This window comes from Miniopterus schreibersii, assembly GCF_964146895.1.
Source record: "Miniopterus schreibersii genome assembly, chromosome: 8".
Taxonomy (NCBI): Eukaryota; Metazoa; Chordata; class Mammalia; order Chiroptera; family Miniopteridae; genus Miniopterus; species Miniopterus schreibersii.
The window spans coordinates 74,231,220-74,254,994 of record NC_138109.1 but is presented as its reverse complement, the minus strand read 5'-3'; the positions used below and the strand labels follow the sequence as shown (position 1 = coordinate 74,254,994).

Here is a 23,775-nt window from a genome sequence, read left to right as displayed (position 1 = left end):
CCTCCTATCCCTCAGGCCCATCCCATTCTGAGGTCGCGGGGTCACCCCTCCCTCTTCTTCCTGCGCCTTTCTCACCACCTTTTAGATTCTCCCTCCTGTTACCATTCCTCTGGGAGCAGCCGTACAAAATGAAGCAAAACGGGACCAATTACCAGAGGAGTGGTGTGACTTTCAACAGCCGAGTCCCAGAAGTCATCAGTGCCAGCATTCAGGACGTTGCTGATGTGCTGGAATCTCCAGCCTTAGCAACTGGTTCCTCCAGGCCATTTAGTTCTGGAAACAGCAGTGGGCCCTCCAGGCTCCAGGGATCTGCCCTGTGTGTGTGAACACGGCAGCCTGCCTTCTGGCCTGGGTTCATTGTCAAGTTCCTGAATACGGCATCTGCATGTTACAGCAGGCCTGCCCAGCATTCTCGGGGCCATTCTCTACCTTAAGTCATTTTATCTTCTATTCTCCCTGATTTTCGTTTCCCGAGCATCTGCAGCTCCCTTGTAGGAGGTGAGCTGATTGAGGTATTGACTCTGCTTTGTTCCAAGGCAGGTGGGCAAAAAGAATTGCCTTTCTCACTTAGAGTCTTGTACTTTATACTTTTCGAAATGCTGCCCGTATGTCATCTCGTGTAAACACTGAGCAGCCCTGAGGCAGAGGAGTCATTACTGTTCCCTATCCAGTGAAGAAAGTAAAATCCAGGAGGTTACTCATCCATTCAAAAGAATTATTGACCATTCACCATGTGCCGTGCACAGCTCCAGGCACATGGGATACAAAAGTGCACAACACAGCCCTGGCCCATATGGCTCAGTGGCTAGAGCACCCATCAGCCCATACACCGAAGGGTAACAGGTTTGATTCCTGGTCAAGGGCATGTACCTGGGTTGCGGGTTTGTTCCCCGCCCCTGGTCGGGGTGCCAGGGCGTGTGCGGGAGGCAACCAATCAATGTGTCTCTCTCACATCGATGCTCCTCTCTCTCTTCCTCCCTCCTTCCCTTCTACTCTGTCTGAAAAGCAATGGGAAAAAATGTCCTGTGGTGAAGGTTAACAAAAAACAAACAAAAATGCACAACACTAACTTCCTGCACTGATGGGACATGCACTCTAGTGAAGGGGGCATACAATAAATTAATAAAGTCAGTGTAATGTCAGGTGGTGACAAATGCAGAGATCAATAAAATGCATTTTAAGGGGACAGAAAGCGACCAGATGTGCTGCTGGTGAGGTGGTCGGGGAAGGCTTGTCCGAGGGGATGGCGTTGGAGCAGGCAGATGTGAGAAGGGCGAGCGAGCTACACGGCTGTCAGCGCCGGGCCGTCTCTGCGGCAGCCGGTGCTTGGAGGGTTCACGGGATTGCCCTACTGAAAACTTACCAGTGGCATGAAGAGGGCAGAGAGCCAGCCAGGGATACATCAGGGCTTTGTGTACCACCCCAAGGATTCTGCGTTATATTCTGGGAAGGTTTGGCTCTGAGAGAGTTATATCCTGGAGATGACATCATCTGCCACAGTGGTCAAGAATCATTGCGGCTGCTGTGTAGGACAGGCTGTCGGAGCAAAGTGGCATCCGAAAGACCCATTACGCGGCGACTGCAGTAGTTCACTTAACAGACGGTAGCTGTGGGGGTGGCGAGCAGCTGGATTCCGCGGGTTACCGAGGGCGGAGCAGACGGGGTGTGCTGGCCTCCTGGAGGCAGGTGTGAAACAGGAGTCAGGAGGACTCTGAGCTCGGAGAAAGAATTCAAGAAATTATATAATAATGATGCTGCCAGCAGCAGGCCGGCCCAGGCCTCCCGACTGACCGCATCTCCTGGTCCAGAACCCTTTGAGCGAGAGTCAGGGAGCAGCAGGCACCTTCTCCCGGTGGCCCCGTGGGTCTTCTGAGAAGTGATGGGGCTGCTACAAGACTCCTTTCTCCTCTGCCAAACCCGAAGATGTTGACCGTGGGCATCTGTTGGTCCTTTCTTACTGCTTAACAACAGAGGAAGTTATTTAAGTTACTGTTGTGAAGTCTTTTAATTCATTTCAAGGGTGTGGAGGGGGTGGGAGAAGCCGTAGCTGAATATCCAGTTAAACAGCAAGATCCCATTTAGTGTATTTATAATATGTTTAAAGCTCCGTAGTGACTTTTAAAATTATTTCCTGTGTGAACGTGAGCTGGATGGGTTTGTTAGCATGCCTCATAGGTGGTAGATGTTCAGTAAGCATTTGTTGAATTTTAGTGATTTTTCTCAGTCACATATTGAGTGCCGGCCTCTTCTGAAACATGTACATTTCAACTCTCTTTCCAATATTGGTGATTAGAGTCACACCTTGCTTCCAGGTGGGTTTAGTGTTGGTATTTCCAGTACTTCGCCAATGAAGAAACTGAGATGGGCCCTGGCCAGGTGACTCAGTTTGGAGCGTCATTGCCCTGTTGCACTGTTGGGTGCATATAGGAGGGGATGGATCCACATTTCTCTCTCTCTCTCAAATCAATAAACATATCCTCAAGTGAAGATTGAAAACAGAGAAACCGAGATGGGAAAGGGCAAAAAGTGGAGGTGCTTACCTACTTGACACCGTCTAACAGTGGAGCTGGGATATGCAGGACAATCTTCCAGTGAATCCCACGCACTTGGTGATACAATCTGTTCGTGTGTGGTAGTTGGTAACATTTAAAACTTGAGCAAAAGTATTTTCCCAAGTACTGCCTCCAACCATGTGAACGTCACGGGCTGAATCTACCACAGGCCAGTGGCCGCCTGTCCCAAGCAACACTCCCCAGTTGTCTTGTTCTTCCCTGTCAGCATTTTGTTTGAGGCAGGGTCACAGAAAAAGAAAAGCCATTCCCTGCTCATATAGCTCTCCCATTGTGCAGTGATGGTTCCCCCATCCTCTCTCTGCCTGGTCACGGTCGCGAGGCTCTCCAGCCGCCAGCAGGACCCAGGGGGATCTCAGGGATGGAGTGGACCCCAGGTATCCTCTGAGCTGGGACCACAGCGGGGTGGCTGCGGACCCCGGGTGTCCTGTGAGCTGGGACCACAGCAGGGTGGCTGCGGACCCCGGGTGTCCTGTGAGCTGGGACCACAGCAGGGTGGCTGCAGACCCCGGGTGTTCTGTGAGCTGGGACCACAGCGGGGTGGCTGCGGACCCCAGGTGTCCTGTGAGCTGGGACCACAGCAGGGTGGCTGCGGCCCCCGGGTGTCCTGTGAGCTGGGACCACAGCAGGGTGGCTGCGGACCCTTCCACACTCCTCGGGGATGCGCGGGCCGGATGGTAGTGGCTCTGCCGTGTTACTAGGTTAGTGTCTCCTTCCAAGCCCGGTTGCCTGGACTTCCTTCTTGGTTCCAAAGGGCTGTGAGGCAAGTTTCCTTGTCTGCTTTGTGGCGGACCACTTCCAACAGGCCAATCCTTTCTCTGGTAGTTTCACATTCACTTTCTCTTGTTTTTCTTACCCTGCCACGGGGCCCAGCCTTCGAGGCGTTTCTCTCCCAGGTGGCTTTGTAATCTTCAGGGTGCAGCAGAGTCCGGGAGGCTGGAAGGGTCCCACACCTGGAGGGGCCTATGGAAATGCCTTTTGTCAGCCTGGGTTTGAGTCACCTCAGGGCTCGTCATTTCATTCATGGCTTCTTTTGCACCAGGCTCCTTACTGCCAGCTTCTAGGCATTTGAAGGCTATAAAAAGTGGAAGATTAAAATTCAGACCATTAACTGCACTGATTGCTAATTGCCTGGGTGGAAGGTTTTGCGGGGAAAGCACTAGTGTGATCAAAGGTAGTTTGAATGATTACCCCTGATTTTTCCCATTCCCGCTCTCCTTTTGACTCCGGTTGCCTCACTGTTGCCAACACCAGACAGGAAGAGAGAAATCAAGGGAAAGCCTGAGGTGGATGAACCAAGATGCGGCCTCTGATTGTATCGCATATGCATGGGCCACACAGCCACACAGTGAGAGTTAGGACAGTCGCCCATTGAGTGGGAGCTAGACGCGTCTCCCCTGGGCCACGTGGTCCATCTCACTTAATATCACGCTTCCTGACTTACGTGGGCTGTTCTGTGGGATGCCCAGGCGGCCCCTTTCCACTCATTTCCTCTCACCTGTCTTTTCTTGTCCTGTGAAACATGACTTTGTTAATCCCAGTGCCCTGATGAGCCTGAAATGTTGGTCCAAATAAATCACAGCCCCGCGTCAATCTGAAAACCAAGGGCAAATGTCCTTGGCGATGTCCCATCGACTTCACGGCTCTCTGCGCTTCTTTCCCAAGCCCAGGTCTGCCAAGCCTGTTTGCTGGCCTCGTCAACTTGTGATCTGAGATCCTGAAAGAAGCAAGATCTTGTGACTTGGCAGGGAGAGCCACCCACTCTGTGGACTCGCCCACCATGCGGACCTGCTGCGCTTCAGGGAAAACAAAATGTGAAGTGAGCAGTTTAGCTTGGACTTAATCTGGAGGCAAATCAGTAACTTTACACTGAGATACTCTCTCCACTGTGTTCTCAGGAAAATGAAGTGAATCACCAGAGCGAAGAATGTGCTCTCTGGTGCTACACCAATAATAAGGTCTAATGTTTTGAATTAGGAGAGAGAGAGAGAAACAGGAACCTTTGGCTGGTCACTTTGTTGCTCCTTTGCCCCCCCCTTCCTTCCCTCAGATATATGCTTGGATGAGAACTCCCTTCTCCAGCCTGGTTTTTCCTGCACTCAGTCCTGCAGTGACATGACAAGGCCGTGTAAGACGTGGAAAGTACTGCAGAACAGCAAATCCAAGATGATGACTTCACTGAAGGCTCCAGGAAGTACAGATGAGTTGTGAGAGCGTAAGGTTCCAACTCAACCCAAATGTGTTTTTCTTGCCCCATTTGTTAATTGGTAAATCAGAACCAAATGAGAAATACAAATAAGTACATACCACAAATCTGTCACACTTGAATGTTTCCCAGCTTAGTTCTGTCTTTCTCGCTTTATGCTGTCCATCATCGTCAGCATCATCCAGGGGTGAGAGCACCCAAGGCCCCTTGACAGAGGGAGGTCAGTTTCAGTCTTATGGATAAAGCTACTCCAAAATTACCTTGTTCACGTACGATTATTCCGTTAACTCGGAAGCTGGGCGATTTGTTTAATTGTAGGAACAGGAGGATGGGAGTGATAAGGCAGTATGTTTCCCACTCTTGTAAGCTTCTTTTTGGGGTTTTGGTATTTGCTGTTAATCTCTTTTGTTTTTCAACTCATACGTTCAAATGCTTGATCTCGATGAGTGCTGTTGTTTCACTTAGGAAGCACTGTCTGTAAGCACTTCAAACCAGGTGGGGCCAAACATACTAGTATAGTTATTGCTCAAAAGAGACACGAGAGCTTGTTCCCCCAGAAAAGGAGGGATATTATTCTCTAAGAACAGTCCAGAAAGACGAATTTTGTTGTGTTTTTGCAAGGATGTGGGGATCCAAATTCCGTCTGTTGAAGGCAAGGGACGACCCTGTTCTGTGCTTGTGTGTTCACGCCGCACGGTCTCGCCCCCCATGATGGTATTTCCCAGTCTCTTGTTTAGAACCCCTGGGCATGAGCTCGTGTCCCACCCACACCTCCGCAGCCCTGGCCACATCTTCATTTAGAACTACAGGTCTTAGTTTCACCAAGAAAGTTTCCAGTGTCTGTCCCTTGCTGAGGCCGAGCCAGGCCGGCCACTGCTTGAGAAGTATGGCTCCATCACTTATTCATTCAGCAAACGAGTCCTGGGCACCGCGATGTGGCAGCACTGTTTTAGGTGCTCGTGATACATAGGGGAACGAGACAGAATTTCCTGCCCTGGTGGGGTGTATGTTCGAGGGGAGGTCCAGCGCTCAGCAGTGACAGGCCTGCCTTTTCTGTGGCCACCGGTGTGTGGTTGAGGTGAGGGGGGGAGGCCATGTGCAGATGTTCCTCGCAGGGGTGTGTGCTGGCCCCGACTCCCCAGTGGTCAGGCCGCCTGGGCCGATCACATGGAGGAGAGGTTAGAAGGGATCATGAGAAAGGACTCGGCCCTCGTCCCGTGTTTGGCACGCTCGCTTCTGTGCCTCGAATAATAACAGGTCATCTGATGCAGTGTAACTTGATAGGCGTATGAAACCCCGGCAACCCTGGGAACCGAAGCAAGGAGTGGGCCTGTCAGTTACTTCTAACTTTTAAATCTTGAATGTTTCATTAAAGCAAATAGCTCCACTGTCATGGTCAGAAGTCCACTGTGGAGAAAGGCAGGATTTAGTGTTTATTTAAGCTGCCACCCAATGAGAGGAACTGTTGCCTAACCTAGTTCAACTCCCAATTATTTAAGGACTAATTTTTCCTGCCGTGGATTTTTCCGTGCTCTTGCTCTCACTCTCTGTGCGTCTCTGCAGAAGTTCTGATGGAAGCAGTAGAATTGATTGGCCAGGGAAGGGTGCGTGTGAAGGGTGCGTGGTCTGGGCCAGCAGTGCTCTGAACAAAAGACCGCACGGCTAGTGCTTCGGGCCCTGCCGGGGTGTGCGGAGCATCCTGGGGCTCCTGTGCCTCTCACACTCGCCGGTGGGGACACGTCCCTACCCCACGTATAGACGGCCGTCACCAAATGGGTCAACACAGGCATAATCCATAATACATGGGCTATTGCTATGACATTCTAAGACATGATAAAATAATACTGCCTTTGTTTCCAGATTTCACGGCCACTCTGTAGATGCTTTAAGAGACTGGGAACAGTTAAGTAACTTGACAGGGCTGAAAAGAGACATTACTGCTTTTTGGCCTCACATCTTTGGCCTGTCGCTCCTGCGCTCTTTCCTGCGTACTAGACTCCTGACTTTCAAAAGAAGAAACAATAGCCATTTGATCGGGGTTCCTCTCTTTTCAACGTTCCCAGGATTTCTTCTGGCAAGCAGCTATCTCTCATCAGTGCTCAATTTCCATTCTCTCTTGTCACCCTCCCCACAATGTCGGCTTCTGAGGTACCCTTTTCTTCTTTTGACTTTTGGTCTACAGCATCTGTCTACTTCTCCTTCTGGAGGTCTCTTCTGCAACTCCCCTGGATTAACCTTGTTTATAACCAGACTCAGCAAACATTTATTGCAAACCTACAATGTGTCAGACTGTCCTGGGCACATTCAACACTCATTCATGTTCCGGCCTCTTTCTGTTCAGGTTCTTGCATAGCCTGGCCCTGAGGAGGGTGCTTAGCTGATAGCCCTGAGTTTAGGACAGGCTGTGACTAAACTCTGATGGGTCATTACCAGCCCCTCCCACATTAACTCTGGGGAATCAGCGGCTGAGAAGGAGAGATGAAGAAAACAAAAGAGAATGGAAGAGGTATACAGGGTGTGGCAAAAGTTGGTTTACAGTTGTGCCTGTGTGAAACACAGAGTTTATTCTTGTATTATTATTTAGCAATTATTGTATTATTTTTCATAAGAACAAGTGTAAGCCGTCTTTTGCCCCACACTGTATACACAAACAAACTGAAAACAGGCATTTGAATACATGTCCATGCATGTTGATAGAAGCACTGTTCCCAATAGCCAAAAGGTGGAAATAGTCTAAATGTGTGTCAGGATGAATAGATAGACAGAGTGTGGCGTGTACGTACAATAGAATATCACACAGCCATAAAGAAGGAATGCAGTGCTGATACACGCTGACACTATTGAGGAACCTTGAAACATTACGCTAAGTGAAAGAAACAAGTTACAAAGGATTGTATGATTCCATTCATATGAAATACCCACAACATGCAGATCCATAGAAATAGAACATAGGTTGGTGGGAGGAGAGAGTGGGGAGCTACTGCTTCATGGGTGTGAGGTGTTCTTTTCGGGTGATGGAGGTGGTGGTTTTACAATATTGTAAAGATAAGAGGTGGTGGTTAGAGGTGGTGGTTTTACAATATTGTGTATATACTAAATTGTTCACTTTAAAATGGTTAATTTTAATATGTAAATTTCACTTCACCTTAAAAATAATAAAAGAGAAAGAAAAAGAGTTAGAGGTCTGTTTCTCTAAATTAAGGATGGGATTTAAAAACCCATTCCATCTTCCTTGTGCATGGTGACCTTGTGATATGGCTTGAGTATAACTGAAGGAGTTTGAACAGATTCGTTTCTTTCCTCTGCTTTTTAAAATGTAACATGCTTGGGGTTTGCCCCCTGAGCTCAGAGTGCCCAGCCATCTGCAAATCAGTATTCTGGGCCTCTAGTGCTGCTGCTTCAAAACTTGGGCCTGTAAAAGGTGAGGGAGGGAAATGCCTTTTAAAGGGCAAGGAGATTCTATAAGGACGGCAAAGGCCTGAAGTCCTGGGGAGTGTGGTTGGAAAAACAGAGCAGTTTAGTGTCTCCCGAGAGTGTCATTCAAGGCAGAGAAAGGTGAGGGATGAGGCCAGAAGGTGACTGGGGGAATATTAGAGGCTCTATGCAGGCAAGTTACAAGGTCAGTTTTGTAACCCTGCTACTACTGCAGTATGGAGAATGGATGGACAGGAGGCAAAACTGGCAGCAGGACTAGGCTCTGCACAAGGGCAGTGGTTGTGGAGGGGCAGGACCAGGTGGGTTAGAGAAACGTTTAGAACAGTGCCATCCAGTAGAATCCTACTGACAGAAGTGCACCATGATGTATCTATATAGTGCCCACCAGTTGTATGTGGCTACTGAATACTTCACATGTGGCTAGTGTGGCTGAAGGAACTGAATTTTAAATTTTAATCAATTTACATTTAAATAATTGCACATGGCTAGTGCAGTTCTAGAAGGCAAAGTCAACAGGAGTTGGTGATTAACTGTCCAGTCTAGAGTGACCCGATGAACAGAGGTGCGGCTACAGGGGCAAGTCAGTTAAGCGGGGGATGGTGAGTTCCGTTATACATGCCGCCTTCCAGAACACGCGCAGCATCTGGAGGAAGGGCTGTGCCCAGCAGTAAGAGAAACGCATCCCTTCAGGGAGAGCAACGAGCTGGAGATGGAATTGTGAAAGGCTGAAGCATAACAATAATAGTTGAAATCATAAACGTGAGTGGCATAGGGAAGCCCCTTAACTGCTTTTGGCCTCGGGATCCTAGTGATATGATAGTGATGATATTTGCTTTGCCTGTCTTCTGGGACTATTCTGAGAAATGTTTGTGAGCTCTTCAAATATTAGGCAGGTTTTATAATATCTTTAGGAGTTGAGAGTAATGTGTCCCAAATGTTATTTTCTAAACACACAAGATAAAATAAAGTCTTCAAATTCTGGAAGGATCGTAGGCTAGATAATCTGTAAGGCCCTCCTGCTGACATACGACTAGATCCAGGATAAACAAGAGCAAATATGTGCAGCATGAATGTCAGGGACTTGGGGCCATCTTTGAGGACTCCCCTGAGTCTGTTACTGTGAGCAAACAAACATAAAAGCCAGGTTTCTGTGAGTGCAAATACCAACACCACTGCCAGTCGTGAGATGAGCTGGGGGTCCAGGCACATGGGAGAGCTGCTCCAGATTAAATTAAGCCAGGGCCCTCCACGGGGCACAAGTGGTTCCATGTTGGTAATGTTCCCCAAAAAAGCAAGTGTACATCTCTTTGGGGGGGAGAAAAGCAACACCAACTTAAACATCCAAGATTATTTTCAATCAAAAATTAATTTAAAATCTCCAAACCCACAAGGAAATAAATAAATCACCAAGATGAAAACCACCAGAGGGATAGGGTGGCAATGCAGATTAAGTTCTCCAAGGATTTCACATGCTAGGAAACAGACACCAAGTTAGAGAGAAAATGTTAGACAAACTATATAGGAAATACACAAAGAATAAAGACTAGTATAATATATTATAGTAATCTGGGACAATTGGCAACCGAAAGTGACCAAGCAGACCACACAGCAACAACAACAAATAGAGCTATTAGAAATTTTTTTAAAAGTCACCAAAATGACAAACTAATAGATGGCTCCTAAAATATATGTTTACCCTGAAGAAGGAATTGGCGAACTTGTCGATAGACCTAAAGAAATTGTCCAGCCAAGAGACAGGGAGATCAGTGACATAAAAGAGCAGTTAAGAGACGTGGAAATTAGAATGAGAGAGTCTAATACACATCTAGCTGTCAATCTTGACGGAGACACTAAAGCGAAGGGAGAAGAGGCCCTCACTGATGAGCTAATGACTCAGAATGTTCCAGAACTGATGAAAGAACTTTCCAGAACTGACGAAAGATAGGAATCCACAGATTCATGAAGTACGGTGTAATCTGGGCAGACTAAATGAAAAGAAACACACAGTGAGGCTCCAGCACACCACGGACAATGACGTTATCAAAGCCATGAGAGACGCAAGGTCATCTGAAAAGAAATCATTAGCCTGGGCCCTTAAATTTCTTCTCCCAGTCAGGGAGGATATTCTACCCATTACTGCTCCGCCGCTGGAATCAGAGGGTGGGAGAGTCATTCATTTTCTCTTCGGGCTCTCCTATCTTGAGCTTTGACTGAAGACGTTAAACTTCTTCACTGCGAAAAAATGCTGATTGTATATATTGATTTTTACTAAATGTGCTCTGATTGCTTCTTTGTAACAGTCCTGATAAGTAGGCACAAATGTGGTTATCTGATGTTAATGGAATTCCGTCAAGGCTGCAGTCACTCGGCTTAAATCTCCTCGTGACACGTTTATTGATCTAAGTGCGTGAGTGTGTGCTCTCGTGAGCTGAGGCCCGTGGCTGATTTCCATTGTAAGACGTGTGTTTGTAGCTGCTGAGCTTCTTCCCAGCCTCAGTGATGGTAACATCTGTATTTGGGTAGGAGAATGGTTCTAAAATGAGTTTTTAACGATAAGAAAAATGACTTGGTTAACCCTTATTATATGGAAGCACTTCTCGTTGGTCCGAAAGCTCTTTGTGAGGTAGGTACCGGGTCTGGTCGGACAAAGCCGCTTGGGATAAAGGGGAGGTGGGCCCAAGGAGTTCCTTTGCGGTGACAGAACAGCGCTGCATCTGAATTGTGCTGGTGGTTACAGGAATCTATACAAGTGATAAACCATCACAGGGTTACATATACACATACCCAAAAGCATGGAAAAAGTGGTGAAGGTGGAGCATGAAGTGTAGTTGAAGTAGAATGCCAGTGTTCTTCAGTTATGTAAGAGGTTACATGGGATCTCTCTAGTGTTTTTTTTTTAATCCATCCTCATGTTTTCTGCAGCTACCTGTGGGTCTATAATTATTTTAAATAAAAATTGAAGTTTAAGAAAGAGTCACTTGGATGATGGCAGCCAGGAAAATAGATCCTTCCTGATATTTGTGATTCTCATAGAACATTAATACATGTATTTAAAAATATTTGGTAAATCCTGGAGGGTAAAGTCTATCGTCTCACTGTGGTTAAAAAGTGAATTGGAGGGCCCAGCTGGCGTGGCTCAGCGGTTGAGCATCAACCTAGGATCCAGGAGATCACAGCTTGATTCCCGGTCGGTCAGGGCACGTGCCTGGGTTGCGGGCTCGATCCTCAGCAGGGGGCGTGCAGGAGGCAGCCCACCAATGACTCTCTCATCATTGATGTTTCTGTCTCTCCCTCCCTCTCCCTTCCTCTCTCTGAAATCAATAAAAAAATTTTTTTTTAAAGAAAGTGAGTTGGAGAGTTCAGTTCAGTATCTCTATTACTATTTGAGGCTGTGTGCTTGCTGCATAAAAGTCAGAAGGCTGCCGTTGTTTCAGCCCTTGGAAGGCTGGCCTGAACTGCTCTTGTTGCCTCAAAGTAAACAAACTTGTGCCATGGCATGAAAACCTGTTTACAGAAGTCGATGGAATGGCAATTAAAGAAAAGAGTTTCAAGTTTTTCAGTTTTGGTGTGTAACTACAAGAAGTCTGAAGCGTTTGGAAAAGGGAGAATTTGAATTAACTATTGAGTGAGTCCTGTTAGTGGGAAGATAATATGTGACTCCTTTTAAGTGTATTAAATAGAGAGGTTATTCTATGCTTTTTCTTCCCTCGCTGCTCTCTTTTCTCTCTTATATTTGAAGTTGAAATTGATGGCATCTTTATTTTTCTTTAGACAACTTTAATTGAAATAATTCAGACTTTGTGGGATGATATTCAGAAAATAACTCTATTAAAATATCTTTTTTTTTTTTAAAATATATCTTTATTGATTTGAGAGGAAAGGAGAGGGAGAGACAGAGATAGAAACATCAATGATGAGAGCCACTGATCGGCTAGCCCGCAACCCGGGCATGTGCCCTGACTGGGAATCGAACCCTGATCGCCTGGATCCTAGGTCGATGCTCAACCGCTGAGCCACGCCCAGTCGGGCTAAAATATCTTTATTACAATCAAATTAAGCAGGAGCAAGAAGGGGGGAAGAAAATGACCTCCAATAAGAAGAATCATGGAAAAAGGAACCCACAAATAAACGGTATTAGAGTTAAAAGCCACAGGTAAAACAGAGATTAAAAAATAGAATACTCTGAAAAAAACATATAGTGATGAATTTGAAAAGTTTAACCCAAATTGACAAACCTCTAGAAAATGGACACGGACTTATATGCATAACTCATGGACGCAGACAGCAGTGTGGCGAAGGCCAGAGGGGCAGGGCAGGGGCTGGGTGGAGGCGGACAAGTGGGGGGGAAATGGGGAACATCTGTAATAGTGTCAACAGTAATAAATAAATAAAATCGGTAGCTTGAATATCTTCATATGTTTAAAGGAAAACGAATGCATGAGTAATTAAAATTTTTCTCCAAAGGAACTTATTCCAAAGGCAAGTATAACTTAAAACCAAATTAACACTGTATGAGGTGGGGCCGTCACCAGTGTCACTTATGAACACAAACACAATTCCAAACCATAAAATCAAATGCAGCAGAACAAATGATGTGACACCTCGAGGTCAATGGGACGGACTGTGTGTTTGTGTCCCGCCATAATTCATAGTGTTGGAACTTGAATCCCCAATGAGATGGTATTAGGAGGTGGGCCTTTGGGAGGTAATTAGGTTGAGATGACGTAATGAGGGTGGGAGCCCCATGGTGGAATCAGCATCCTCATAGGAAGAGGGAGACTAGAGCTCACGCTCTTTCACGCGTGTACCAAGGGAGGCTCTGTGGGGCATAGCAAGGAGGAGGGCCCTCGCCACGGACCTGACCAGGCTGGCACCCTGATCACGCAGGACTTCCAGCCTCCAGAGCCGTGAGAAATAAATGTCTGCTGTTTAAGTCGCCTCGTCTGTAATATTTTTGTTATAACAGCCTGAATTCAATGAGACAGTCAGGGAGGTAATCTGCTAAGCTTTCTTATTGGGTCCAACAGTTTGTAACGTGTGTCTTCCTTTTTTGTTATTTAATCTTCATAGTACTGAACTGGACTCAAATCTGAGCCTGAAAATGAGCATCTCACCTTTTCCTGCTTTTAAAGGAAGTGGTTTGAATGTATCACCATTAAGTATATTGTCAGCTGTAGGGCTTTTATGTAGATTCATCATCAGATTAATGGAGTTCTATTCCTGGTTTGCTAGTTTAGAAGAGACTTAAGAGACAGAGCAGCCAATGTAACGAGTGAACCCTGTTTGGCTCTTGATTCCAATAAACCAAATGGAGAAAGAGTTTTTGAGGTATTTGAGGAAATTGATTATCAATTGAGTATTAAAGGAAAATGAAGAATTATTTTGACTTAGGGGTGATCATGCATTGTGATTGTGTAAGAAATGTCCATTTTTTGTTAGTTTTTTTTTGTGGTATAATATGCATAACAGAATTTACCACTTTAGCGATTTTGAAGTGTACATGTTGGCCAAAGGTCTGGACCGGGTCTGAAATTTCAAATGGTTTAGTCTGAGGCAAAAGAGAGAACAGTGAGTTTTATAAAGCTAAATTTATTCAATTTCAAGGATTATATGTATCTTTCAATTGTGTCCTTCCTTTTTTATTTGGTGTTAACCAGATCTTTAGAAATCGAATCATAGAGTTAACATAGTTTGTTGTCTTGTTTTATTGTATTTACCAGTGGCAAACAGAGAAAGTAGGTGACCTTGTGTAAGGTCATTCCAGTTAAAAAATATTTTCACTAGTCCTTGAAATGACAAATTCTAGGATTTATTGCTTCGGAGAACACAGCACTGTATCCAGTAGCCAAACGCCAAGGCTGATGGTACTCAATATGGTGATTTCACTTACTGCAATTTTCACAGAACAAATCTCTAATTTAAAAAGCTAATTTAGCAGAAGGATTAATCAGCGCTGTCTACAGACTCATGAATAAATTTGAATTAGTCAGCAATGACATACTCTAAGCTCGGAGGAGCCAGATTCTCAAATACCAGCCAATGATAATTACAGCAAACACTTACTGAGCACTCTACCACTGACTATTTTGTATAGATTGTCATACTTAATCTTCAGAAATGTTATTATTCCCATTTAACTGATAACCGGAAATTTGACTAATCTTACTCAGCATCATATAAGTAAGAGGAAAGGGAAGTGGAATCCAAAACCAGCTTGACAATTTGTCAACACTCCTAGCTACTACTTAATTATCTATCACGTGGCATCACTGTTGAAAAGCCAAATGCTGGAGGCTGCAAAACAGGTAGTGAGCACTGAATTCAGGACGAGGCCCTCTCTCAAACTTCCGAACTCTCTGAGATTTAAGGAATTCAGCATTGTACATCTGGAAGGGGGAATGCTAAGCTCCTTAGAAATATGACTGTTTCAGCATTGTGGTCTTCAAATGCAGATGCAGGCAAGTGACCTAATTGTGCTTATTTTTTTTGTAACCCTATAAGACATTAACAAAATGCACTGTGTAAATTCAATCGGACGCCAAAGACTGGGGGAGAAAACAGGGGTTCCAAGCAAACTCCAGTGACTGGTGGTTGAGGTGTCACAGGGAGGGCGAGGAAGGTGCTACTACTTCCAGTTAAAAGTCACGGAGAGGGGCAAGGCAGTGGAAGGCAGTAAAGGCTTTGGGTGGGAAAGAACCTAAAAGTAGCTGAGTAGCAATCAGAGACTCGGGGGCTGAAAAGACCATGAATCTCTTCAGAGAAGGAAAAAGAGAAAGCAGAAGAAAGTTCCATGCTTCAGGGTAACATTGCTGTGGTAAAGGAGAAATGAGGCAATGCACACTAAGGCAATGAGTTCTAATTCACACTGTAAGAGAATTAAGGCTTTGCACTGTTCTTGTTTTCTCACTTTTAGGTTCCTTCTCTCTCTCTTCACATCCTGCAAGCATTTGCCAGGATCCCTTCTGATCGTATGTGTTGCCTCCCAGCATTTCGAAATCCAGGTCCTTAAGAATTCCCCCCCTTCCAGCAGGGGCAGACTTCCCTTTTTCTTCATCTCCCTCTCATTCTCTCCTGTCTTCTCTTCTCTTTTTCTTGTGTTAGTTGCAACAAGTCACCCAGACAAAGTGGCATAAACAATAAGGTATTATTACTACAGTCTTGTGAAATGACTAAGTTCAGCTGGACGGTTCTGTCTCAAGGTCTCTCAAAGTCTCTCATGCAATTGTAGTCAGATGGTGGCTGGGGTATGAGTCATCTAAAGGTCCCACTGGATTGGACATCTCAGATGGCACTGTCATAACAAGGCTGGTACCTCAACTGAGGCTGTTGTGGACTGACTGGGCTCTTCCCTCCCTCCCTCCCTATGTCTCTCCATGCATCACACAGCCTCTCTGCATGGTTAGCTTGAGCTTCCTCACAGCATGGAAGTTCCAGAGTAGCTGGACTTTCTACATTGTAGCCATCTCTCCCCATACAGACATTCCAAGAAGTGGAAGGAAGTGTAAAACTTATGCCCTAGCCTAGAAAGTCACTCAGCACCACTGTTGCTGCATTTTGTTGGTCCAAAGAAGGTCACAGGGCCAGCCCAGAGCCACACCAGAGCAGGGAGACCACCCAAGGGTATGAATACAGGGAGGTATGGTTTGTTGGGGGTGGTGCACCTCTCCAAAGACTAGCTACCACATTTCTCATTTATTGACCTTTCTGTCCCTTTCTCTGCTCCTTAACTGAAATATCTTGTTACTTACTGTCTTATATCTTCACATCTATATATTTTTTTTCTAATTGTTTATATTAAGAGCAAGGAAAGACTTATTCTAGGAATTTTTAAGTATTCTCTCTTAAGCGAATCTTAAAAATACATTTTCATTTAGTGACATTAAAATTTATGCAGCCAAAAGGCCCTTAGAAAAGCCGTGTGACTCTTTTTTAGAAAGTCTCTTTGGGAAATCAGAGTTGATTCACTTTTTAACCACCGATGATAACATATCACACTTAAAAGGCAGATCAGTTTTAGGGGAAAGTGATACACCGTCATGTGTGGGTGGCCTCGGGTGAACTCCCCGACAATATTGCTTTTCATGCTTAGCCACTAATTAGAAAACCTGCTCTCTTGTTGGGACTAAACTATGGTTTACTTTCTGGTTAGACCTTTTTAAACTTATATTCAAGCTCTTACATAAGCCAAAGCTTGTCCTCTTTTAACCCCTAACATTAAGAAAAAGAAGAGAGAGAGAGAGAGAGCTTGAATCTACAAGATTTGTTGCATAGTCACATGGCAGTTTCAGAAATTCTTTATTTAAAACCTCACTCCTGTAGATGGCTTCACTCTCCTCAGCTTCCGCAGATGCCATCGAGGCCTTAGGTTCATGTGAAGTTATTGGCTTTTTTTTTTTTTTAAGAAGCTAAATCACCAAAGCTTTTCCCTGGTGATTATGGAGAGAGAGCACCACATGTGGGAGAAAGTGGGCAGTTGGAGGTGGCTAATAATTTGATTTTTTTCTGCCCACAAGCCCTGGGAAAAATTTGCCATAAAGGATTAATTTGCTCATGGGACTTTGCTGCGGCTGCCATTCAAAAGAAAACTAAGCGAGCAGCAGGGCAGAGGCGGCCCAGCCTCTGGGGGAGCGGGAGGGCTCCCCGGGGGAGCAGAGCTGCTTTTCCCTGCACAGCAGTTACGCGCGCTGAGCATCTGGGGCTGATACCGCTTCTCTCACATCGACACCTGAAAGCTGACCCAAAATGACCGTTAGTAGGTGTAGTTTTTCATAATTTGGCTTCTCTTCAAGCAGGGAAAAGATTTCATTAAAAATACAGCCACCAGCAACCTGCATACCAGTCCTCCCCAGCCTGAAGCAAAGCATTGGCAGGGAGCAGGCCCCTCGGTGACTTGCCCTTCACAGCGCAGGGTCCCCTCAGGGTCCTTCAGGCCGCAGGCCCAGGGAGGGCAGCGAGCTTCAGTAGAGCAGCATTTTCTATGAGGCTTTACCCTCAACCCGTGAACAAAAACGCCCACTGGGCGGCAGGTACAACTGCAGGACGCGTGGAGCTCCAGGCCCAGGCCCAGGCCCAGGCCCAGGCCGCTCACTGCCCCCCCGCAGCACCAGCCCACCCAGGCGGGCCCAGGGCTGCCCGGGGCCTGCCCACTGCTGACGGCACGAGGGGGGCAAGGCCGCAGGAGGGGGGGCTGCGGGGAATCAGGGCTGGAGCACCAGACAGGGTCTTACTGTTTGCTCAACTCTCACAACCTCCCCGTGAAGCCATGCTTACCCCTGTTTTTGCAGATGAGAAAACCTGAAGCCAAGAGTCGAAATAACTTGCTTTCATGCAACTTAGTTAAACTAAGTACTTAAAGTATTTAAATGAATTAAATCTGAGGACTTTGTTTAATCCTTGGGTAAAATGAAGGATTTGAATCCCACTCCGCCTGACAGCCTAGCCAGTGGGCTCTCCACCACCCCAATCCCTCTAATACGCCGTTGGTAACCTGTAATCCACTTATGAATTGAAATGGGAGGCTTTCTTTTGAGGTGAGCCTGTGGCACTTAGCCAAGTAACAATAGCTGTCACTCTCTCTTGTTTAATCTTATAGTGGAGTACGACCAGGAGTTCTCCCCTCGCCAGCGACACCACAAAGAGTTCAAGTTCAACTTGTCCCAGATTCCTGAGGGCGAGGCGGTGACGGCTGCAGAATTCCGAATCTACAAGGACTGTGTTGTGGGGAGTTTTAAAAACCAAACTTTTCTTATCAGCATTTATCAAGTCTTACAGGAGCATCAGCACAGGTATGAGGGCTCAAGGAAGCCCAAAGGGTGGGGCTGGCCCCGTTTCTCACCCTTTCATCTCTAACCCCGAGTATGTCTGTGGAAGGCGATTTGGGGTTCAGGGCTTGCCCGTGACCGTGATGAGGGAGCAGGAAGATCGTTTGCTATTGAGTTGAAGACTTTCTAAATGGTTTTCTTTTCTAAATGAAGACTTTCCAGATGGTGTTTACTAAGCATCCTTTGTGATGGGAGAACATACGACTCATTGGGATTAAAATGTCGCCCATTGTTGGTTAGCCCCTACTTTGAATGATGGGTGAGGACGCCTAAAATAAATTCACACGTGAAAATTATGTAAGGATGCTTACAAATGATACTAATTCAAGTATTTGTGCATATAATATATACATATAATATGCATATTTTATGTATGCTATGTCCTTGAGCAAATGAGTGTCCGTGTATATGTGTGTGTGTCAAATGTATTATCATTTGGATACAGGGAATGATAGACTTTTTTTCTGTGTCTGCATGATTCTGATTTCCTGAAATGAGGCCAAATCATTTTATAAAAGAACTGCAATGAAGTACCTTCCTGGGGCTCCCTAGCAATAAAAAGAGACTTCCATGGAGTGCTATTTGGAGGAAGGGCTGCAGGCTGAAGGATTACAGAAGTTAATTCAAACTTACAGGACAGAGAAGACACTCCAGTGACCTTGAATTTTGCTTAGTGTTTTGGGGGTCAGTTTAGCAGTTTGGGGAGGGCGGAGCGCTGGTGCACAGGAGACGAGCTTTGCCGTGGACGTGTCAGGGTGCGTGGGGAACCCGCGGGACAGACAGCCTGGTGGTCAGATGTGAAGACGGAGGCGAAAGGGAGAGAATCCAGGCCGAGAGCGAGCCCCACACTCGCAGACTCTGAGGGACTTGCCGGCTTCGGCCTCATAACCCACGGCGACCTCCTTCCCCTTGGTCTCGGAGCTCTACCGACTGCCCAAGACTGTCCAGCGGCTTAGGAGTAACTTCACTTTCTCCTGAAGTTACAAAGCTGTGTGTGGGTCTGTCGCAAGTACATACACTAAAATAATAACGAATGGTAACTTGCCCAGTAAGAGGTTTATTTTAGTGTTGAGAGCACTGTCAACATTTGGCCCTAAAACATATTCAGATCTCTCAGGAGGGAAGGAAGAAAGAAGGAAGGACACTTGCCAGGTTTGGGGACACATCATGGTGCTGAAATACACACTGATGGTTGTAGTGAATTCTTGCTGGAATAGTTAAGTGATAAGTAAAATACAGCCATCATGGTATCTTTATCACAGACCAAAATCTCAGAAGGAGTGGGATGTTTTTTGATGTCTTAGTTTCACTCCTAAATAAAAGTATAGTCAATGACTTAACTGTTAAGGGCCTCTTTTGAAAAGCAAAGTATTTGTTGCTAGGTTTTCCTCTTTCGATGCTTCAGAGAGAATTGGGTTCAGGGAGTCTTCGGAACTGCTTTCGCTGTTGATTTTCCATCTGCCTAATTATTTGCCCCCATTATGTTTTTCTGGTGGAAATAGCCTCCTGGTACCTTTTTGGCTCAGAACTTTGTCAGAATACATGGTTTTCTCTGTCCTGCAGGAAAAGCTTTACAGTGAAAACACTAGATGGTGGGGTTTGTGACTATAAAATATTTTTAATTATTATTTTTAAAAAGAGAGCTAGCAGACCATTTGTAAGGTTTATATTGAACTTCAGCCAAAAATGAACAGCTGCCTTGTGCTTAAGACGGTGGTGTCATACTTCCCCGGGGCCAGCAGTGAGTTTGGAAAACAAAATCCCAAACTGTCCCAAACTTTGATGACTGTCAAAGCAGATTTGAGTCTCTCGGTCTAGGATGGGGATATTTGGTGATTGGATGTGTTTAATTTTTATGCATAGGAAAAGGAAAAATATTGGGAGAATTTTGTGCTTTTGAAGGGTTCTCGGTTGGCCAGGAGGAGATTTTTCTTTTCTTATCGGTGGGCCAGGAGCCCAGGCCTCCTGCTGTCCCCTCATGTCCTTGCAGAGGCCTCCAGATTTAACTGCAGGACTCCTGGGGAAGGTCTGATCTCCCCAGCTGTACCGTCTTGGGGTGTCTTGGCTAAAAACAATTCTCCAGGCTTGTAAAGAAACCTATTTGTCTAATCTGTGTTCCAGTGAAATTTGTAGTATTTGATGGATTAACTTAATTTAACAAGTTTTTGTGTTGCAAAATAGTTGGCCTCCTTGCAAAAGAGAAAAAAAGCAGGTTTTTTTCAATGCCCTCATATACTCAGCTGAGGCAGGGTAAGTCATGTGTTGGGCCTCCTGCTGCACAGAGCAGCTAAGAAGCCTGACCCAGGGAGGGTCAGGAAAGATTCTGGGAAGAAAGGCCATTGCTGTGATCTCAACAGATACATGTTCCTCAGACTGATAAGAAATCACTGGACCAGGTAAGTTAAAAAAAAGTGACTCCTTGAATAGATGGTGCTTTAAGAACAGGGAAACATTGGATACTTTATCCAAAAGCTGAGAATAAACCCTGAGATAGAACCTAAGTCCTGAAAGGTCTGAGCAACCCACAGAGCAGAGCGGGGTCAGCCAGCCAGCAGTGTGACAGTTAAATCAGGGAGCAGAGGACGCCTTTGCACTCGATTTTGTAAATGTGCTCTGGTGCGGTGTGCATACTTTAAGATGAGTTTGGTGTTAACATCTGGTGTTATAAATCATTATGTTTTTATGATGACACTGGTAAAAATTGGCATTTATATAGTAGTTCGAGTTTGGAAAAGACCTTCTCATATATTCCCTCATTAGGACTTAACCATGATCCCATCAGATAGCAGGACAGGCACATTACCTATTAGAGAATGAAACGCAGCACATATGGATTTTGCAAAGTCCAAATTATGCCTAAACTTTTGTCTGCTAGGCTTCCCAAAAGTCACCCCAGTGGTGTGGGGACAGTCCCAAGATGAAGGTAAAATGCCAGAAAGGGGTAAGCAGTCTCCTACTGGCATGCTCCACATCTCCATCTCCTTAGCCTGGATGGGAACATACAAGGATGCTTCTGTCTGGGTGGCAGGCGAGACAGTTCTCTTGGGGGTGAAAGTGTGTCTGTTAGAAAACTAGAATAAATTTATACAGAAGTATTTGGACTTATTCACAGTATTACACATTTGTCCACCATTGTCTTCTGCATCTCAGACACACTAAGCTGACTTCATACCTGGATACTCTGAATAACTTTGACCTTTCCTACTCACGTATAGTAGCATCATAGTAGCACGTCGCTTGTCATAGCATGTATGAGATGTTTACTTCTATAGCACCTTTAGAGTCAAAGGGCAATTCGGAGGCCTTTAAAGAATATCACTTTCATCTACATTTCTTACCTGGCTACAAGACATACTTTTACTGGCTTTAATTGATTTTGTGTACTTAGAACTCAAAGAGCATCTCCTGAGAGCCAGCCAGAAATTTTATCAGAGGAGCACGTTCAGTGTCTGAAAGAGGGTCCTGTTCCATGGATCGGCCACACTCGCCTCTGCTCGTTCTGAAATGCAGTGCTCTCTTCCGTATGTTTTGGTGGTTGCATTGCTTGGCAATGATAATCTATCTTCTGTGTACATGATAACTTTTCTTTTTCATGTTCTATCTATAGTGCACTTAAAGTAAGAAATAATTACCAAATTTAAAATTCATTATTCCTGGTAGAAACAGTGCCACAACTTACTCCTCTGTTTGCAAAGAGGCAATGTTTGTTTGTTTGTTTGTTTGTTTAAACTTCTTAAAGTTTGGTTTCTACAGGGTGGGGCAAAAGTAGTTTACAGTTGTGAGTACGTCAAACACAGAGTTTATTCTTGTATTATTATTTATTAATTATTATATTATTTTCCATACGAACAACTGTAAACCTATTTTTGCCCTGCACTGTATGTTTTATCCTAGGATGTAAAGAAATGCATCTCTGAATCAAAGAAACAAGGCAGTGCTGCTGTAAAGTCGGTTTGCAAAACTGGGAAAGATTTCCTTTGGACAGCCCTGACGCCGTGCCAGTGGGGTTCTGGGAAAAAGCCCTGACTCAGTTATTGCTTAAACTGAATTTCTGACAAAATTCACCAATTCCAGCCTATTTTGCAGATAGAATATAATTGTCCCGGGAGAGGAAATAACTGTCAAAGGGCCAATACCCGTTTTCCCAGAACTTTTAGTTTGATATGCTGCTCTGAACCACTCACAGAGCCAGGACCCACAAGAATAAGTGAGGAGGAGGAATGGAGGTGAGGTCTGGTCTGGACACGTTTGAGTCATGGTGGGGATGCCCAGGAGGCAATGGGATCGGAAAGTGCTTAGCTCAGCAGAATGAACTCAACTACAGTAGCAGATATTTGAAATAATATCTGAGCTGCTGAAGTTGATTAGATATCCAAGTTGTGTAAGGATAGAAAAACCTAATTGACCCGGTACCGTTTATTGAAAATACTTTTCGTTTTCAGTTTACTTCAGTGGCATCTTTGTCCTAAATCAGGTGATCACATATGTGTTGTCTGTTTCTGGGATCTTTATTCTGTTCCATTGGTTAATTTTTCTCTTCTTCCACCAATACTGTACTCTTAAATTCTTTTAGTTTTTTGTTTGTTTGTTAATCTTTACCCAAGGATATTTTTTCCATTGATTTTTATTTTTAGAGAAAGTGGAAGGGAGGGTGGGAAGGGGAAGAGAGAGAGAGAAACATTAATGTGAGAGAGACACATTGATTAGTTGCCTTCCACATGAGGGATTGAGCCTGCAACCCAGATACATGCCCTTGACCAGGAATCGAACTCAAGACCCTTCTGTGCGCGGCTGAAGCTCCACCCACTGAGCCACATTGGCCAGGGTGAGTACTTTTAGTTTTTAAAGAAGAATGGATGTCTGATGTGTAAGTTCTTCAATTTTATTCCTTAAGATTTTCTTGGCTATTTATAGACTTTTCCATTTCCATATAAATTGTAAAATAGGTATTTCAGTTTCCACAAAAGAAAATTGATGGGCTTCTGATTGGAATTGCATCAAATCTAGAAATTAATTTGGGAGGAATTGATTCTAACCAATATTGAGCATTCCAATCTAAGAATATACTATTTATTTAGGCTTTCTTTAATTTCTCTCAATAATATTTTGTGGGTTTTGTTTCTTAAATATTTTTTTAGAATTATTCTAGATATTTTAGTTTTTTTATGATATTGTAAATGGTATTATTAACTTTAAAAAACTTCAGTGTCTAATTGTTTGCTCACATTAAGAAATACAATTGAATTTGTATATTGCTCTTTTATCCAGCAACCTTTCAAGTTCACATATAAATTCTAATAATTTTTCCGTGCAGTAGTTTGAAAATTCTATAAATATAATCGTGCCATCTATAAATATCAGTTTTCTTCCTTTGTGTTTCTTTTTTTCTTGTTTTGTTGTGCTAGCTGGACATCCAGTACAATGTTGAATTCCATTCAGATTTCTGTCAGATTTCTAATCTCAGATTGGAAATCCCTGTCAGATTTCTAATCTAAGGGCAGGAGGGAAGATTTAATAATTTACCATTAAGGATGATGTTTGCTATAAATGTTCTTGTAGATACTCTATCAGATTAAGTAAATTATTCTCTATTCCTAGTTTGCTAAGAGTTTTTTTAATTAGAAATTGCTGTAAAATTTTATCAAAACATTTTCCTGAATTTTTGGAGATGATATGATTTCTCTCCTTTATAGTGTTAATGTAGTGTACTACATTAAAAGTTTTCAAATGTTAAACCAACCTC

The 23,775-nt window shown here is 44.6% G+C and overlaps 1 protein-coding gene across 1 annotated transcript in view; it reads left to right on the top strand.

The window, feature by feature from the left end:
* BMP6 (bone morphogenetic protein 6) overlaps positions 1-23,775 on the top strand; it is a 137,289-nt gene that overhangs the window by 91,573 nt on the left and 21,941 nt on the right. The window contains exon 2 of the mRNA XM_081146224.1: positions 17,804-17,996. Within this exon, the coding sequence (XP_081002350.1) occupies positions 17,804-17,996 (193 nt within the window). The remainder of the gene's footprint in view (positions 1-17,803; positions 17,997-23,775) is intronic.